The sequence below is a fragment of the Fulmarus glacialis genome, unplaced genomic scaffold (genome assembly GCF_000690835.1).
Source record: "Fulmarus glacialis isolate BGI_N327 unplaced genomic scaffold, ASM69083v1 scaffold3115, whole genome shotgun sequence".
Lineage (NCBI taxonomy): Eukaryota > Metazoa > Chordata > Aves > Procellariiformes > Procellariidae > Fulmarus > Fulmarus glacialis.
In genome coordinates, this window is record NW_009213456.1 from 65963 (window position 1) to 80610 (window position 14648).

Genomic DNA, 14648 nt, shown 5'->3' on the forward strand with positions numbered 1-14648 from the left:
GAAGCTAACATTACATACCATTCTCTGCTTCTGTACCTTGTGGCTGAGCAATGTTTTTCTCAACTCTTTCAACAATTTCTAGGACATCATCAACATCAGCTCTTTTCCTCTTGACACTGTTCGGGTCAGTTTTAGCAAGAATCTGGCCTTTTGCTTGTAGTCGGTGTATTGCAGCCAGCTAGAAAACAGGAAAGACCAATGAATATGTTGGTGACCACTCTAGCTCCCATGTTCCTACTTCCAGAAGTAGCAGAGGAAGTCTGTCAAACGGAGGAGACGAGATCCACTGAGCACGGAGCTGGCCGAAGAGAGGCCCAACAAAATTCCCAGCTCTGCTGTACATCCAATTCACTACATCACCCAACCTCTCGTGACTTCCCAAACCATAAAATCACTCCTCCAGGGGTGTTACCAGGCTTGATATCTCTGCAGCTGTGCTTTAACTGCTTCACAAATCACTAAGTTTTCCAGAGGAATCAAATCACTTGAGATTTCCACATAAATTGGTAATAATTGGTAACTGAAAATTGCATACAACTATTCTTTTCCATACTCCCAAAATGTTAAGACTCCTTCTTCCCTGCTGGAAGAGAAAAGTTTATTTGACAAACGTGAACAAATTTGCGCCACGGAAAGATGCAGTCTGTTCTGTCTAGACACCAAACTTGTCCAAACTCATGGCACAACACAGCTAAACCAGATTAGTACCCTGTTGCTTACCTGGCAGACAGAAAACACCCACGATACACAGCACTAGCAATGCCAAAGAACAAACATGCACAGTTGAGCACTCCAGGGATTTTCAGCACAAATCCCCTGCCCCTTCCCAGCACTTAAGGGTTTTCATGCTTGTAAAACAATCAACAGCGACAGGCCTTTCTCTCCTTTCTTCTGTAAAAATCAGTTCAGCACCTTCCATCCTGGTCCAGGACCTATCCAGAACCTGAAGCTTTAAAGTGTCTCAAACCCCCAAAACACAAGAGCAGAGAAGCTCTGTCCCAGCTGCATGAAGAACAGAGCGTAAGCAGAGCAACACAGCTACTCCAAACTGCTCTGCAAAGGTAATGTCCCTAAGAGATGACAGACTATGTCAGGTCATGAAGAACAGAGTCACTTCTACTCACAGAAGCTGCTAGCGTGCATAAAGAAAGAGGTGTTTCTTCAGCAAAAAGCTTAGCATCAGGCTCATGACTTAAATGAGATGCCTTATCTCCCCATCTCCTTTTCCCCAGTTCCATCCCAAGAGACTCATCTGTTCCCTATCCACACCCAACTGGCATTTGCTGAAATTGCCATTGTGTCAGTGGCTTCGGTGATGCTTGTCTTCAGGGAAGATCAAGAGTGAGCTCATGAACATCACATGTGAGACAGATCATAACAACTCGCTGCTGACGAATTCAAAATTCAGGTGAATTTTGAATTAGCAAGAGACACCAGCTCCTGTGGCCAAACGTCACAGACACAGCCCCCTCTTCAGCAGCTATTCCACTGCTCTGGAGGTTGACTACAGGCAAGATGGTAGCATGAACCTTGGTACTAACAGTTGTCAGGAACCGCAGGTTTCTTGTGTACCATAATACAGCCTAGTCTGATCCCACAAATCAGGAACTTCACCAATAACAGCACTGAGCTGTCCTGTATCTGATCAAAGACTCCTCTGCTACCGCAAACCAAACTTCCCTTAACCTCCCCTTCTTAATACTAAAAAGATTCAAAGAGATGTTACCTTTCTGGCTTCTGCCAAGCTGTCTAGCTTTGGTGTTGGAGGTGGAGACCCATCAAAGAAGAGGATATCTTCTCCTTCTGAGAAGCCTGTGCCCAGCCTGGGCCTTTGAGGAGTTGACATTTTTGCAGCTCTAGGAAACTCTGCCCCAGGTACTGGGGAATGGAATGAGGGCTGTCTGGAGGAGGACGGCAAAGCAGGGCTGCTGGCTTTACTTGTGTTCTGGAGAAACCTTGTAAGACAAGAATAATCCATTGAAATAAGGACATAAGTCAAAGAGACAGAAAGGTTTAAGAAACAGATAGGAGTGGAAGGGACGCAGACTGATTTTTCACTAATTGGCCTTTTATTGCTAGAAAATCATACAGCAGTTCCGGCATTCAGGAGAGGAAAACGAGACTGGTAAGGAACACACTGGGTTGCTGAAATCAAGAGTGACTTGATGAAGTCGCCAGAAGGAGTGAATGGCTAATTGCTTTCCAAAACAAAAAACAGAGAGAAGCATCAAATGAAGCTGGGAAGTGGGAGCTGAAAGCACAAAAATGGGCTTCTTTGCAGAACAGGTAGTTTAGCAGTGGGGCTCCTTGTCACAGGAGTCACATAAATGCTTACGTTTACATAGGTCATGGTGAAGAGGTTGGGCAGGTTCATGGGAAAAAAAAAATACCTTCAGAGATATTGTGACAGACACCACCTCTAGCTTGGAATACATGATACTTGAAGATACTTGAAATACATAGTGTTGTAGGCTGGAAGAGTATTTAGGGGAAATATCATCATGATTGTGTCTAGTCTTATTATTCTCCTTCAGGTTCTGTTTTGGCTCCTGTTGAGCCTTTTGAGGCTGCTTGGCTACATCAATCTCAGTCTCACCCCGGGTGGCTCTTCTGAGGTTCTTCTTAGGTTTGCTAACAAGATATGCACAAAACACTTGGCAAATCTTAAGGTTCAGATGACACTTGCAAGCCAGCAATGAACAGAACCAGGACCCCTGACCCCAGTTTCCTACTGTAACCAGCCTCTTCCCATCACGCAGTTGCTGGGCACTGCACTGGAGCATTTGGTTCTCCACTGAATACTGGGGTATTTCTATTTAAATGAAGTTTTTATTAAAACAGCAAAACACCTCCCACGGTTATACTTAGGGCCACAATAACGGAACCCTTCCTGTGAAAGTCAGTATGTATTACCGCCTCTGAATCTCTTCAGATCGCTTTTTTCTGGCCTCCAGCAATTTCTGTTTCTGTTGCTTGAGCAGTGCTGACGCAGAGACAGACTGGAAATTCGACCCTTGCTTCTTTTCAGCATCTGGGAAAAAAAAAAAACAAAACCAAACCAAAAAAAAAAGCCACTAATGTTTGCTCAGAAGGAAGTTGAGTGTTTTCAGGAGTGGGTTTTCCTTCAGGCAAAAGGACAATACCTGCTTTGGTCCAGTGTTTGCAGAGGTTTCGTGCTCCAAAAGTTGGCTGTGCCAGCAGTTCCTTGAATTCCTCAGAACATTGCATGGGTCTCTTTGCTGCACCTGGAGCAGAAGAGGCAGAAGTACAACAGATTTGGAGCCAGGAAGGGAAGTAGGCCTGGCTTTAGAGATGTAGAGTAGTCTAGGTTGCAAGAATCCCCTGCAGGTCACCTGAGTGAGCACCCCCCTAAAGCAAGGCCAACTTCTATGTTATATTTGGTTGCCCGAGGCCTTGTCCTCACAGAGCACATCACGAAGACATTTCTACCCCTTCAGCAATTTCATCAGTCAGTCAGTTCCCCATCAGCCTTGGCTGTCTGTGGTGTTCTCACTTTTCCCATTTTTAGAATGCTTGAAAGCCCTGAAGACAGCACATCTTATCCCTGGAGAATTAAGAGCAGCTAAAAGCTAGAGACAGGACACGCACTATGTTGTCTGAAATGGAGGCAACCGAAGGAAGTGAAAGATCTAAGTGGCATCTAGAGCAGATAGTTTGAATAATCTGTCATCTGCTCTCCACCGAGCATAAAGAGGATGTAATATTAAGTGCTTTACAGAAACGAAATGGAGGCAGAGATGATCGGTGACATCCCAAAGGCTATGGAAGGAACATTGTTTGAAGATCACAAAAGAAAAGCACTAGAAACTGGGTATTCTGGAGGGTATTCAGGAGGTCCCCTGCATTGCAGACCTGACTCTGATTTATACTTAGTATTCCTGGGAAGCTTTCAAGATTGACAGAAGTAATTTATTTTAATCAAATAAAATAAATTCTCTGGTTCAAAGTTCTTAAAACTTCCAATTCCCATTAATCTGGCAAAGATCTTCTGTCACTGTCCAAAGACAGAACAGGAGACTTAATTCAGGGGTACTGATGAAAAAAAGATGCATGGAGCTAGACAGTTGCTTAGTTACATTTGCCTTGCAGCTGCGATTCTAGAGGGAAGAGGAGTTTTGATCAATTGAGAAAGCAGCCTGCAAATGGCTCTCTCTGTAGCAAACCAATTGCCAGATTCATTCAGTGAGTAGCAGGGTCCTGGGACACATCTACACATCAAGCTGAAAATATCTGGAGGGTGAAGAGACTACATGGGTAATTAGGTACCAATTTTCTGCCTGGTTTCCTGGACAATTGCATCAACTCCTCTCACGACCAGATTGGAGAGAGTGGTTTGAATCTTCCTTTTCGGCACTGCAGCTGCTGCACTAGAAAGAGGAAACAAAAACAGAACATCAGAGTTTTCCCATGCTTAGAGCAAGGACAGGAGCTCGAACACCAGCCCAGTGCTTCAACAAAAATCCAGCCACCCTAAAGGGTGCCTCTCTCCTGCCATCTGTCTGTCTTTGGGAAGGACGTGGGTCTAAATCCAAATTCTAGCACAATGTTCAGCATCTCCCATTTCTCCCTGGGTTGAGATATGTATTTCCTATGCATTAAGAGAAAACTAAGCGTAGATAATGTCTAAGCTTTGCTCACAGTTAGACCCAGGGATGGAGAGGAGGCTGGAATTGCTTCGTTACTGCAGAGTCACACCAGTTATCATAGGGCAGTGGTAAGGGAATGAAAGCCGTGTGCAAACATGGCTTGATCCAGCTGTGACTTAAGTCTTTCCACAGCTGTCTTCAGGGGGATTTGGATGAAGGACCTGGCCCCTCCGTGCTAGTTATGAGATGCATACTGATCTACTTAGCTTGGTCACTTAATAATATGCAGGGTGTACTACTGTCTCTTCATTAACACATAGTGATATTGTATTATTTCAGTCAAGGAAGAGAGGAGGAGGAAATACAGAATACACTGAGTCCGGGATTAAGTGCAATGAGCCATAACAAAATACAGTAAGGGAATGGCACTGAAAAATACTCATCTCGGAGACTCAAATGCTTGGGATCTCATGATACAGTTCATTTCATCTACTGAAACACAATGCTGTCTGGCTTCACAACACAGTATTAATTTAGAGGTAAAAACACTCCTTACCACATCTTAGCACTGACTGTTAAAATTTTCCTATCGAATAGCAGCTTTGTTACCCCATGGGGCCGGGAGGATTACACCAAACGTGGGACATTTATTCCTATTTGGTGAATGTAGTTAAGTCAAAGGGATCTCTAACTAAACAGCCCCCCTTGGAGACAGCTTCAGGCTCACTTGTATATGGGAGGGAAATTCTGTTCGAAAGCAAAGGAAAGAAGTGGTTTATCTTACACTGAGGCTGCATATGCTGCTGAAGAGACACCTCCATAGTAAAACCCATCCTGACACAGCCTCTCCTTCAAACTGGGATTTTTCCGACCAACTTTTTTGGGAATGCGGCCACCAGAGAAGGTGGACTGCAGATCTGCCCGCTTCGAGCTGAGCTTCTTGTACTGGGATTGTATGTGATACTGACAATATTCACAGTCGTTCTGAAAAGAAATGGGAGAAGCCTGTTGCAGAACACTAGCAATTACAATTTACTTCATTCCTCTCACCCACATGCATCCTTCTATGGCTAAACTGAAGTAACATTTCTAATGCAGTACTCCAGCATTTGACCAACTCAGCAAACATATGCTCACACTCCAGCAATGGAAAACAAAACTAAAATTGCCCATACTAATCACTGGAAAAAAACCTGTGTGTCAAGGAATTTTAAGGCTATTCCTTGGCTCAACTCATGTCGCAGGTCCTCTTGCCCAGATTCTGTACTCTTGACTCTGAACTGTATGCAATTTTCTTACCGGTATGAACACAAAGGAAAACTAACACTGGAGCAAGATATTTCATGCACTCATTTCAAACTGATTTGTCAGTTTTCAGTGTCAATCTGAGGGAGTTTAGAACTGAAGATAGTGAGCCTGCCAGTCAGGTACAGCAGTGCCATAAACGCACTCACTCAGGGTGTTCTTTAACTTTTTACCAAAAAACCCTCTCCATTCTCATTGATATTCATCTGCCCCAGATTTGTATAACCCCACAACCAAACATTTTTTGTCATTAATTAAACAGACAGACAATTCCTTCATGAGGTTCTTCTGCCAGACAGCCTCCATCTACGGTTTGTTCCAGGTGGCACTGGAACATCTCACTGACGTTGAGAGCCCTGTGCACAGCCACCTCCCGGAGTGTGGTCTGCAATCACAGCCTTGTTTTGCTACAAGTACCTTCTGTATTTGTCTTCCTCCCACTCCACACACTTTGAGTTCCTCCCCAGTTCTTCATTCCTTCATTTTCTCTCCTCCTTCTAAGTGCTACCCTGCTAACTATAACCCTTCCAACTTAGACATGGTTCCTTTCAGGTACCATAACATCACATGGTTATGAAGTGACATAGTCCACAAGTTCCTTAAACTAGTACAAGTCAGTACTGTCCCTAAAAGAAGAATCCTAACACCTTTTTGCTCTCATCTCCAGTGCCCCACATTCAGGTATAAATATCCTGGCAGCTTGCAGGCACACTGGACCAGGGAACTCATTGGGTTAAAACCATCTCTGAAAAACACAACCATTCCCAAGAGAAACCTCCTATTGTTTTACCTTGGATGAGTTCTCTAGTGCAGTGCATGGAAGCTTGCACCGGCGCAAAGGAGAGTGAAAGGGTGTGGAGACAGTGGCAGTCATGGGTCAAGACCACCTCTTTTCACTGCAGCACCAGCTTTGCATTTAGGGAACTACTGTGCTGCTGCTACAGTGCTATCACAGAAGCAGCTCCTCTGGGTTTCATTTCTCAGTTTCTCCACCCACTTTAGGATGTCCTAACTACTGAGATACAGACCAGGTTCACAATCTGTGCACAAGGATCACCATTCTTCTTCCTGGCTTTGCAGGTGCCCATGTCCAGAGCTTCACCCATGAGGAGGATCTTCTGGGGATGGTCAACAGACAAACACACCTAGAAAGAAATCAGAACATGCCTTGAGGAGGACTGGATGGGCTTCTCTCTAGATGTCACTGGTTTGGTACCTCTGGTATTAACAACACAGTTTTAAAATGCAGGCCTAGTTTAAGAAAGCCACATGTCCTGTTCAGATTGAGAAAAGGCCAGTTAAAAAGAAAAAAAGTGAATTTCTTTCTCACAAAGAGATGGAAGACGTTGGATTTCTATGCTCAGAACCTCAGGAACCAAGGACCACCAAAGGCAGATCTAGTTGTGCTATAAATGATGGTTCTGTACAACTGCTTGGCTCTGACACCATCATGGCAACCATATTCGGCAGTGGATAGGAAGAGGAGATGTACTAGAGCTCTCTATCCCTCTCCATATGTCTAGGTCCAATCAAAACTTGACTCCTGTGCAAGAACAATGTCTACTTCACATAACCAAAGATACTGGGAATTGTGTCTGTAGGTAAGAAACAGTTTGAGAAGTTAGTTTTAATGTAGTTCTAAATGTGTAAATTTTAGCTAAAAGCCGTTCCTAACAGTTAAATACAACCCTTACATTAAATCTGGTATGCCTTCCTACTCACCAACAGGACTTTCTACTGCTTATTCATGTTAATTCAAGCAATTATATAGCTTAATAGACAATTAATGAGATTCTTAATTTTTCCATTTGGAGAATTTAAAATGCAAAACACTACATCAGCAGCTACTAGATTGAAATTCCCCTTGACAGAAGTCAGTAAAAATGGTTTCCATTCCAGTGCAATTAAAAAGATATTAAAAAAAATTAATTTATTAGCAAAATGAAGCCACCTTAAATGTTTTCATACATACAGAAAAGTAATTCATCATGTTCTGCATTTGTAAGTAATTGATTAAACAAGTGAACTACTATGTATCAACTTACTAAACATAATACATCGTTTGTTTAATAAATCAAATATTGCTTCATCTCAGTCATGATTTTGGAACCAGGAAACATTTTGCAATCACATCTCATGCTTAAATTAGAAGAGAAAAATGAGCTTCCCCACCTTTTTCAGCTTTGAGAGACCTCTAGGCTGAAACAGGCATTTCACTGAAGTAGCTGAATAAACTGAAATGAAAATACACTCCCTACATCTGTGGAAGAGCCGACTGCTACCAAGAGAAGATTAAACACGTGAATAAACTCTGGTTTTAGATGCTTAATAGGACTTCTTGAAGTTCAGTCTACCAGAAGACCAGGAGCAAATACACACCACACAAATATCTGAATGCAATTCAAACTGTTTAGGCAGACTGCTGTAATTTCAGCCTTAATATATGTTATAAAGCTAAATCTCAAGCAGATATGAAAAAGTTCAGCTATTGGTTTTTATCTACAGCTGATGGGCAAGTGAAAAATCCTCTCACCTCATCTGAGCCTTCTTTAGGTTTCATAGGATTAGCATTGAGCAGCCCGATGACCATGCCTTGGTCTGTCTTCCAGTACTCTTTGTGGACATCACCGAACAAGAAGAGTGAGACACACTGATTGAGATCCCGTAGGTCGTTCAGCTGCCAGATACTGAAGGTTCTGCCCTGGAACAGACACTTCCTTTCAGCTCCCAGTACAGGGACACTGACTGCATCCCCTCTTGCTGTTGCTTTTAAAGAGTTATTCTGATTCCCCCACCCCGTTCTCCTGATTTAGAAAATCACAATTTGTAACCTCAGTAGAGGTTAGATACAGTATCTCCAGCTATGCCACACAGCCAGCTCTGGGATTCTTAAAGGCCAAAATAGCACAATAACACTGTTACCACAAATCTTCCTGATACTAAAGCTGGACAGCACTCTTGCTCGCTGAATAAAGACGTTTTTACCCCACTGAACAAAAAAACCCAAGGCGTATCCAGATCTCTGTTTCATCAATGACTTTCTATAGGACATGTACACCATCTAGGACACAATGACCTCTAGGGAAATGATGGAAGCAGAATGTGTTGGCACATTTAAAACAAGAGGCCTGTCTAGAAAGTCACAGTTCTTTTTTTCGCACTGGCATTTAACATGTAACAGTGGATGAACAGATTTAAGACAGATTTATGCCATGGTTACATTAGCCAATGCTACTGTCTGGTATAGTTGCACCAGATAAGCTAAGGACTTAAGCTAAGGACCTGAGGACTTACTGCAGCATTACTGCATGAAACCAGACGAGCCAAGAGCTTTAATACGGTAGCTTTTCATTAACTACATGGAGTTGGCTGATTAAGTTGAAGTCCTAATTAGTTTCTCAGGAAAGAAGACCAGCATTTCACTTGAAGTGAGCAAGGGATACAACAAAGTTACTTACATTATTTGCGCTCTGAGGAGTGATCTTCTTCACTATGACTCCAAATGTTACCCAGTCTATTTCCTCCAGGTTTTCTGCAGCAAGTTTGCTCTTCAGCTGGGACAGTCGGATGAGCTTCCGGTTAGCCATTTTCCTGTCCATTTCAGCCGATGAAACCCGGGGTTTTCTAGATCAAGCAAAAGCATGTATAAGAGAACACATCCATTGGCATAAATGGGCAGAGACAATAAAAACCATCCAGCATTCTCCTGGGGAGACTATGTGTTGCTGCAAAATGCCTCTGTGCCTTATATCACCCTGAGTTCACTTGAAACAACCCCCCCCAGTTCAGGACACTGTACAAATATCAGAAAGCTACTGATCATACTGTTTTTTGTCCAAAAAGCTGCACTGCAACTTAGCCCCAAGCCTGCATTAACTCTGCTCATTTCAGGAAGGACTGAGTACCATGACTGTCTGAGCAAGGTTTGGAAATCCAGCATGGTTTCTGGTGAGGAAAGACACCGTGGGTATTCAGAGACCTCTTGTGGCCACATCGAGTTGGGATCACGAGTGGCTCCCGAGGCTTCTCAGAGTGGTGCAAAATCTGCTCAACTGGTGCACAGTCGGGCTTTGCACATGCCCACTGCTTCCCTCCTCCACCACTGAGGACACCCCAGGGAAGGCAATGCTAATGAAAGGATAGCTTTTTTTGTTAGAAAAGAGCAAAGGTGAAAACAGAAATACGGTAATAAGCCAAAAGTCAATGTTACCTATTTACTGATCAACCACCCAATGCTGTGGCTTTGTGTTACATCCCCTAATGACAATTGACTAATCTGACATAGTTAAACGATGTATATACAGCAAATCAGAAATCCAGTCCTCTGCACACCACTTGTGTGACTAGCATCACAGGACATCGGACTGATGGCGTTTTGTCTCCCATTACTGGAAGGCGATGTCCCCAGACAGAGCTCAGTGCTGGGCTGCTGACCTTAATCTCAGTCCCGAGAAGGTTTCCACAGACACTGGCTGAGTCGTTGCACTGGAGCATGTAGACATGTGAGGAGTCTTCTCTCTGGTCACCTTACTGGGTGTGTTCCCTGCAGCAGACTTGAGAGGCTGGAACGCCAGACTGAGGACTTGCCGTGGAGGAGGAATCTTGTTCTCTTTAGCAGGGAAAAAAGCAAGAAAGAAAATCTTAATAATGAAAGAAAACTTCTAAATTAAAATAACACTAACTTACACCTGACCAGAGACAGGAGTCTAATATAACACACTTAAGAAAAAGGTGTAAAACTGCCTTATTTGCACTGAACTGGTCTCCCAGTCAGCTGGGGACTAACTGACAGCTCCAGATCAGTAACTGATGAGTAAATGAGTTCTGCCTGGTGAGGAGCTTCCCAGAGCAGCTCTCATTTTCCAGGCAAGCTAAACTGTAGGATACACAGATGCAAGCTAGACTGCTGTCAGTGTCGAAGTTAACCATAGCAGTACAGAGCACAGCACCCATTGCAAAGAACACAATAATTAACTCTGTAGATCTGTTTGCACCAGACTGCTACTGGTGCACTGACTAGTATAAAACTGGATGCGTCTACCCTGCTGCTGTGAACTAGATAGGCTTTTGACAAAAGTCCAGTGTGTTTCAGTGAAAGGCAGACTGAGAATGGTACCTGCTGAGGATGCTTTTGATTTCTGGATTCCTCGCTTGGCTGGCGGTAAAGGATTGCCCAGCTGGGCTGAGAAACATGGTGACTCTTGCAGCTTCTGAACTTTCCCTTCCTTTAAGGGTCGACAGGGAGATTTACCTGGGCAAGAAAACAAAAAAATATTTATGTGATCTCAGGATCTGGACTCAAACACTAAGGACTGCTCCAAATTAAGTAATTCTTTGAATAAGAAGTCGACATAGAAGCCCTTCAGCTAAGTTGCCAGCATCTGAAATGCAACAGCTGGAAAAGCCCCAATGCCTCTTCATCATGATGACCTAAAACTCTGGATATCACTGAAACCACAAAGCTGTGGAAAGTAGGAACACCCCCTTGCTTTTCAATTTTCCCATGTAGTTTCATTACTACACCCAATGTGCTACAGCAACAAACATAGTTGTGTTTTCTGGGTGTACCAATGTCTGCCAGTAAGAAGGGACATTTCCAGCACAAGACCTGGAGCACTTCAGTCATGAAAGCTGCCCCATGCAGAATCAACCCATGATGCAGATACCGAAACTGCAGCTCATTAATTTCGTCTGCAGCTGCAGGAAACAACCTGTGTGGGAATACAGCAGACCACCATTCCTCCTTGCTACTCAGTGCCCACTTTAGGATTATCTGGAGTCTTGCCTATAAATTGTACGTTGGTAGGCCAACAAATCATAAACCCATTTAATTAGTCTCATTACCAGGGGTTTTCTTCTCAGGGCCCAAACTGGATTGCTGCCCAATAGCAGTCTTTTGCAACTGCTCCTGTAACGTCTTCATCTGTTCTTGCAATTTTCTCAGCTCAGCTAGAAAAGAGAGAAGAAAAAGGATAACAATGAAAACAGCGGGAAGCCATTGCAAACAGCGATTTATGAGATCCCTGGAAGTCTGGCAGTTTTACTACATCATAGGAACTTAGAAAACAAAGACTTGAGCCACAATGCAGATTTACTTGAGTCTACATAGCTCACAGTGAAGGGACACTTTTCCATACTGCCTGGAGCTGACTTCTCTTATATAAATATTTCACTTGACCGTGGTATGTTCCTTGCCATGTTGCACATATCTTTCCTACTGAACATAAGACAATTTAAACGGCTGACAATTGCACTCCTTACTATAAAGAAATGCTTCCAATATAATTTAAATATGTGGCCTAGACACAGGAAGGCTCAGTGGCCAGCTCTGCTTCCACACTGACTGGTATGGCAGAACCCCCTGCTGATAAGTTCTGAGGGGGAAGGGATTGCTGTGCTGGTGAAAGATGCCAGGATGACAGCCCTGAAGACAGGAAACATTGCTCTTCATCAGACAAGGCACAGGTACATAGGCAACCTTCCCTGTCCCGCTCACCAGAGCTAATTTAGTCTCCTTGGCTTACTTCAGTCCTCTGTCTTTCTTTTGGAAAAATAGGTTTGGTGAGTTTGGCCATTGAGCACTGAAAACTGGACTTAGAAACTTTCACAAGGGCTTTCTGTATTCCCCCTCTGGGCACCATCCTAAAGTGAGAAGCAGCAGGCCCTGCCTTCTGCCCATTAGCTCTCTAGAGACAAGGTGTAGATCACAAATCAGATAAAAGATGCTGTTACAGAAACCTTGCAGTTCTTGGTTGGTTTTCTCTTTTGCCTGACTAGGAGCTGAATTGGGGACAGTTTCTTCTGCCGCCTCCTCTTCCAGCAGGTCATCTACATCTCCAAACAGCGTAGCCAGGTTCTCCTTCTGCTCATCAACCATGCTGTCCTCAGCATCGACCTCCTCAGTGTAGGATGCATCATCTTCTGCATCAAAGAGTTCATCGTATTCATCTGGTTTTCCTCCCTCATCCTCTGGGGCATCTTCCTCCTCAGGAGAATTCCCCTCCTCAGTTGCCTCGCTTTCTTCCAGGAGGGAGGCCAACAGATCCAAGTCATCATCAGCTAAGGCAAAAATTAAACTCTGTGTTATTTCTGTCCAGTTAGAGGAAAGCTGCCATGGAATAAAACATCCAGGATACTCTAATCACAAGCTAATGACAACTGAAACTAAATCAGAGCAGCAAGTGGCATTCTTAAAAAACTACTTCAACTTTGGCTAAAGGAAAATAAAACAGCTCCCTGCTGTTTGGTTGGATGGAAATGTGGTTGCAGACCTCTCAGCTTGTGATGCAGGCTGGTTGGTATGCAGAAAACTTGCAGGCCACTTAGCGCTGGCTTTTCCTCTGATGCAGCTGCTTGTACAATAGCTGCTGTTACAAAGAAAAGCCTTGAGACCTGTAAAGCTGTAGCCAGGAGCTCTACAGAGACACCCACGTGGCTTTTGCCAATAGAAGCTGAAGAAGATGCAAGGCAGGCAAGAAAGCATATTCTCACATATGCTTTGCTCAAGGAAAAGAATAGAGCAAAGAAACATGGATCAAAGGTACAAATAGCGTAAAAAAGAAAATCAAGGACGGAGAGAGGAATGGGACAGACAGAGCAGAACTGAAATTCAGAACAACATAAGAAATGTATTTAGCCTTTGCTGCTGAAGAAAACACAAAACCAGGGAAGGGGCAGAGCAGCATCACAGAAAGGTGACAACAATGAAGAAGGCAAGGGGCAACCTCAAAGGCCTCCTCAAGTGAAGTCAGTGCAACATTATTTCCCTTGCTAAAAGGTTTAGCAAGCTTTCTGAACACTTGAACTTATTAACTAACATATTGGTCAGAAGACAACTTCCTACTAAAAGTAAAAGAGTACTTTCCCCTTACCATCCATGATTTCACCAGGATTTCTTCAAGAGCCCCTCAAGGAAAAATATTCTCTGTTATGGGGAGAACAACATTGACACTGTTAAAATAGATATAGCTCAGCTAGAAATACATGTTGTGTTCAGGCTCCTTATTTGATGACTTGCAAACCACCAGCTTGTTTTTGTTTACAGCTGCATATGAGGGTTCCACTAAATTTAAAATCTCCATGTACATTTTCTACATCTAAATTCTGACCTATGCTGAACTCACTCAGCGCAAGGGCATTACTTTTAGAAAAAAGCCCATAACAGACACAGATTTTAAGAAATGCTTACCATGTTCTCCTCGTAATAACCATTTCCACCTCATCAGTCCTGTGTTATAATCATAATTAGCATTTAACTAAAGCAAATTTTCCAAAATGGATTCAGTCTTCATTTGAAAATGGAAGAAGGTAGCACGGTTTCACCCTCTCCTCACAACACAGTTCTTATTCTTAAAAGCATACGTTCTACATTTCCCACAGCTCCTCCATTTCACGGACACATGGCCATGAAAAATAATCAGCATAGGCAGACATAAATGGCCAAGGGAAGACCGGATAACACAAAAGAAATCCACTGGGGATGGATTACTCACAAACCCAAACTCTGTGCTTACAGGTCTTCCTGCTGCAGAGACTTTTGTTTCGCCTATAAACTCCACTTATCATAGCCCTCTCTTTTCTCTTGCTCCGGAATATTAATTTGCAGCAAAGAACACAACAAAACTCAAGAGCATGCACGAGCAGGCGTGGCTAGTGACCACCACACAGCTCCGTGCTCCCGCTGTCCTGCTGGTGACACTGGCCCAGGGATCCACCCTGCTGCTGCCGCCGCCCCTG

General features: G+C 43.6%; 1 protein-coding gene across 1 annotated transcript in view; it reads right to left on the reverse strand.

Moving 5' to 3' along the window:
• MCM10 (minichromosome maintenance complex component 10) overlaps positions 1-13790 on the reverse strand; it is a 17240-nt gene extending 3450 nt beyond the window's left edge. The window contains exons 1-14 of the mRNA XM_009578192.1: positions 13784-13790; positions 12651-12971; positions 11757-11861; positions 11029-11163; positions 10347-10521; positions 9371-9536; positions 8446-8613; positions 6941-7057; positions 5392-5591; positions 4288-4388; positions 3144-3239; positions 2914-3031; positions 1727-1955; positions 19-178 (exon numbers count right to left, since the gene is read on the reverse strand). Coding sequence (XP_009576487.1) covers positions 19-178; positions 1727-1955; positions 2914-3031; positions 3144-3239; positions 4288-4388; positions 5392-5591; positions 6941-7057; positions 8446-8613; positions 9371-9536; positions 10347-10521; positions 11029-11163; positions 11757-11861; positions 12651-12971; positions 13784-13790 — 2098 coding nt within the window. The remainder of the gene's footprint in view (positions 1-18; positions 179-1726; positions 1956-2913; positions 3032-3143; positions 3240-4287; positions 4389-5391; positions 5592-6940; positions 7058-8445; positions 8614-9370; positions 9537-10346; positions 10522-11028; positions 11164-11756; positions 11862-12650; positions 12972-13783) is intronic.
• Positions 13791-14648: the final 858 nt, after the last annotated feature.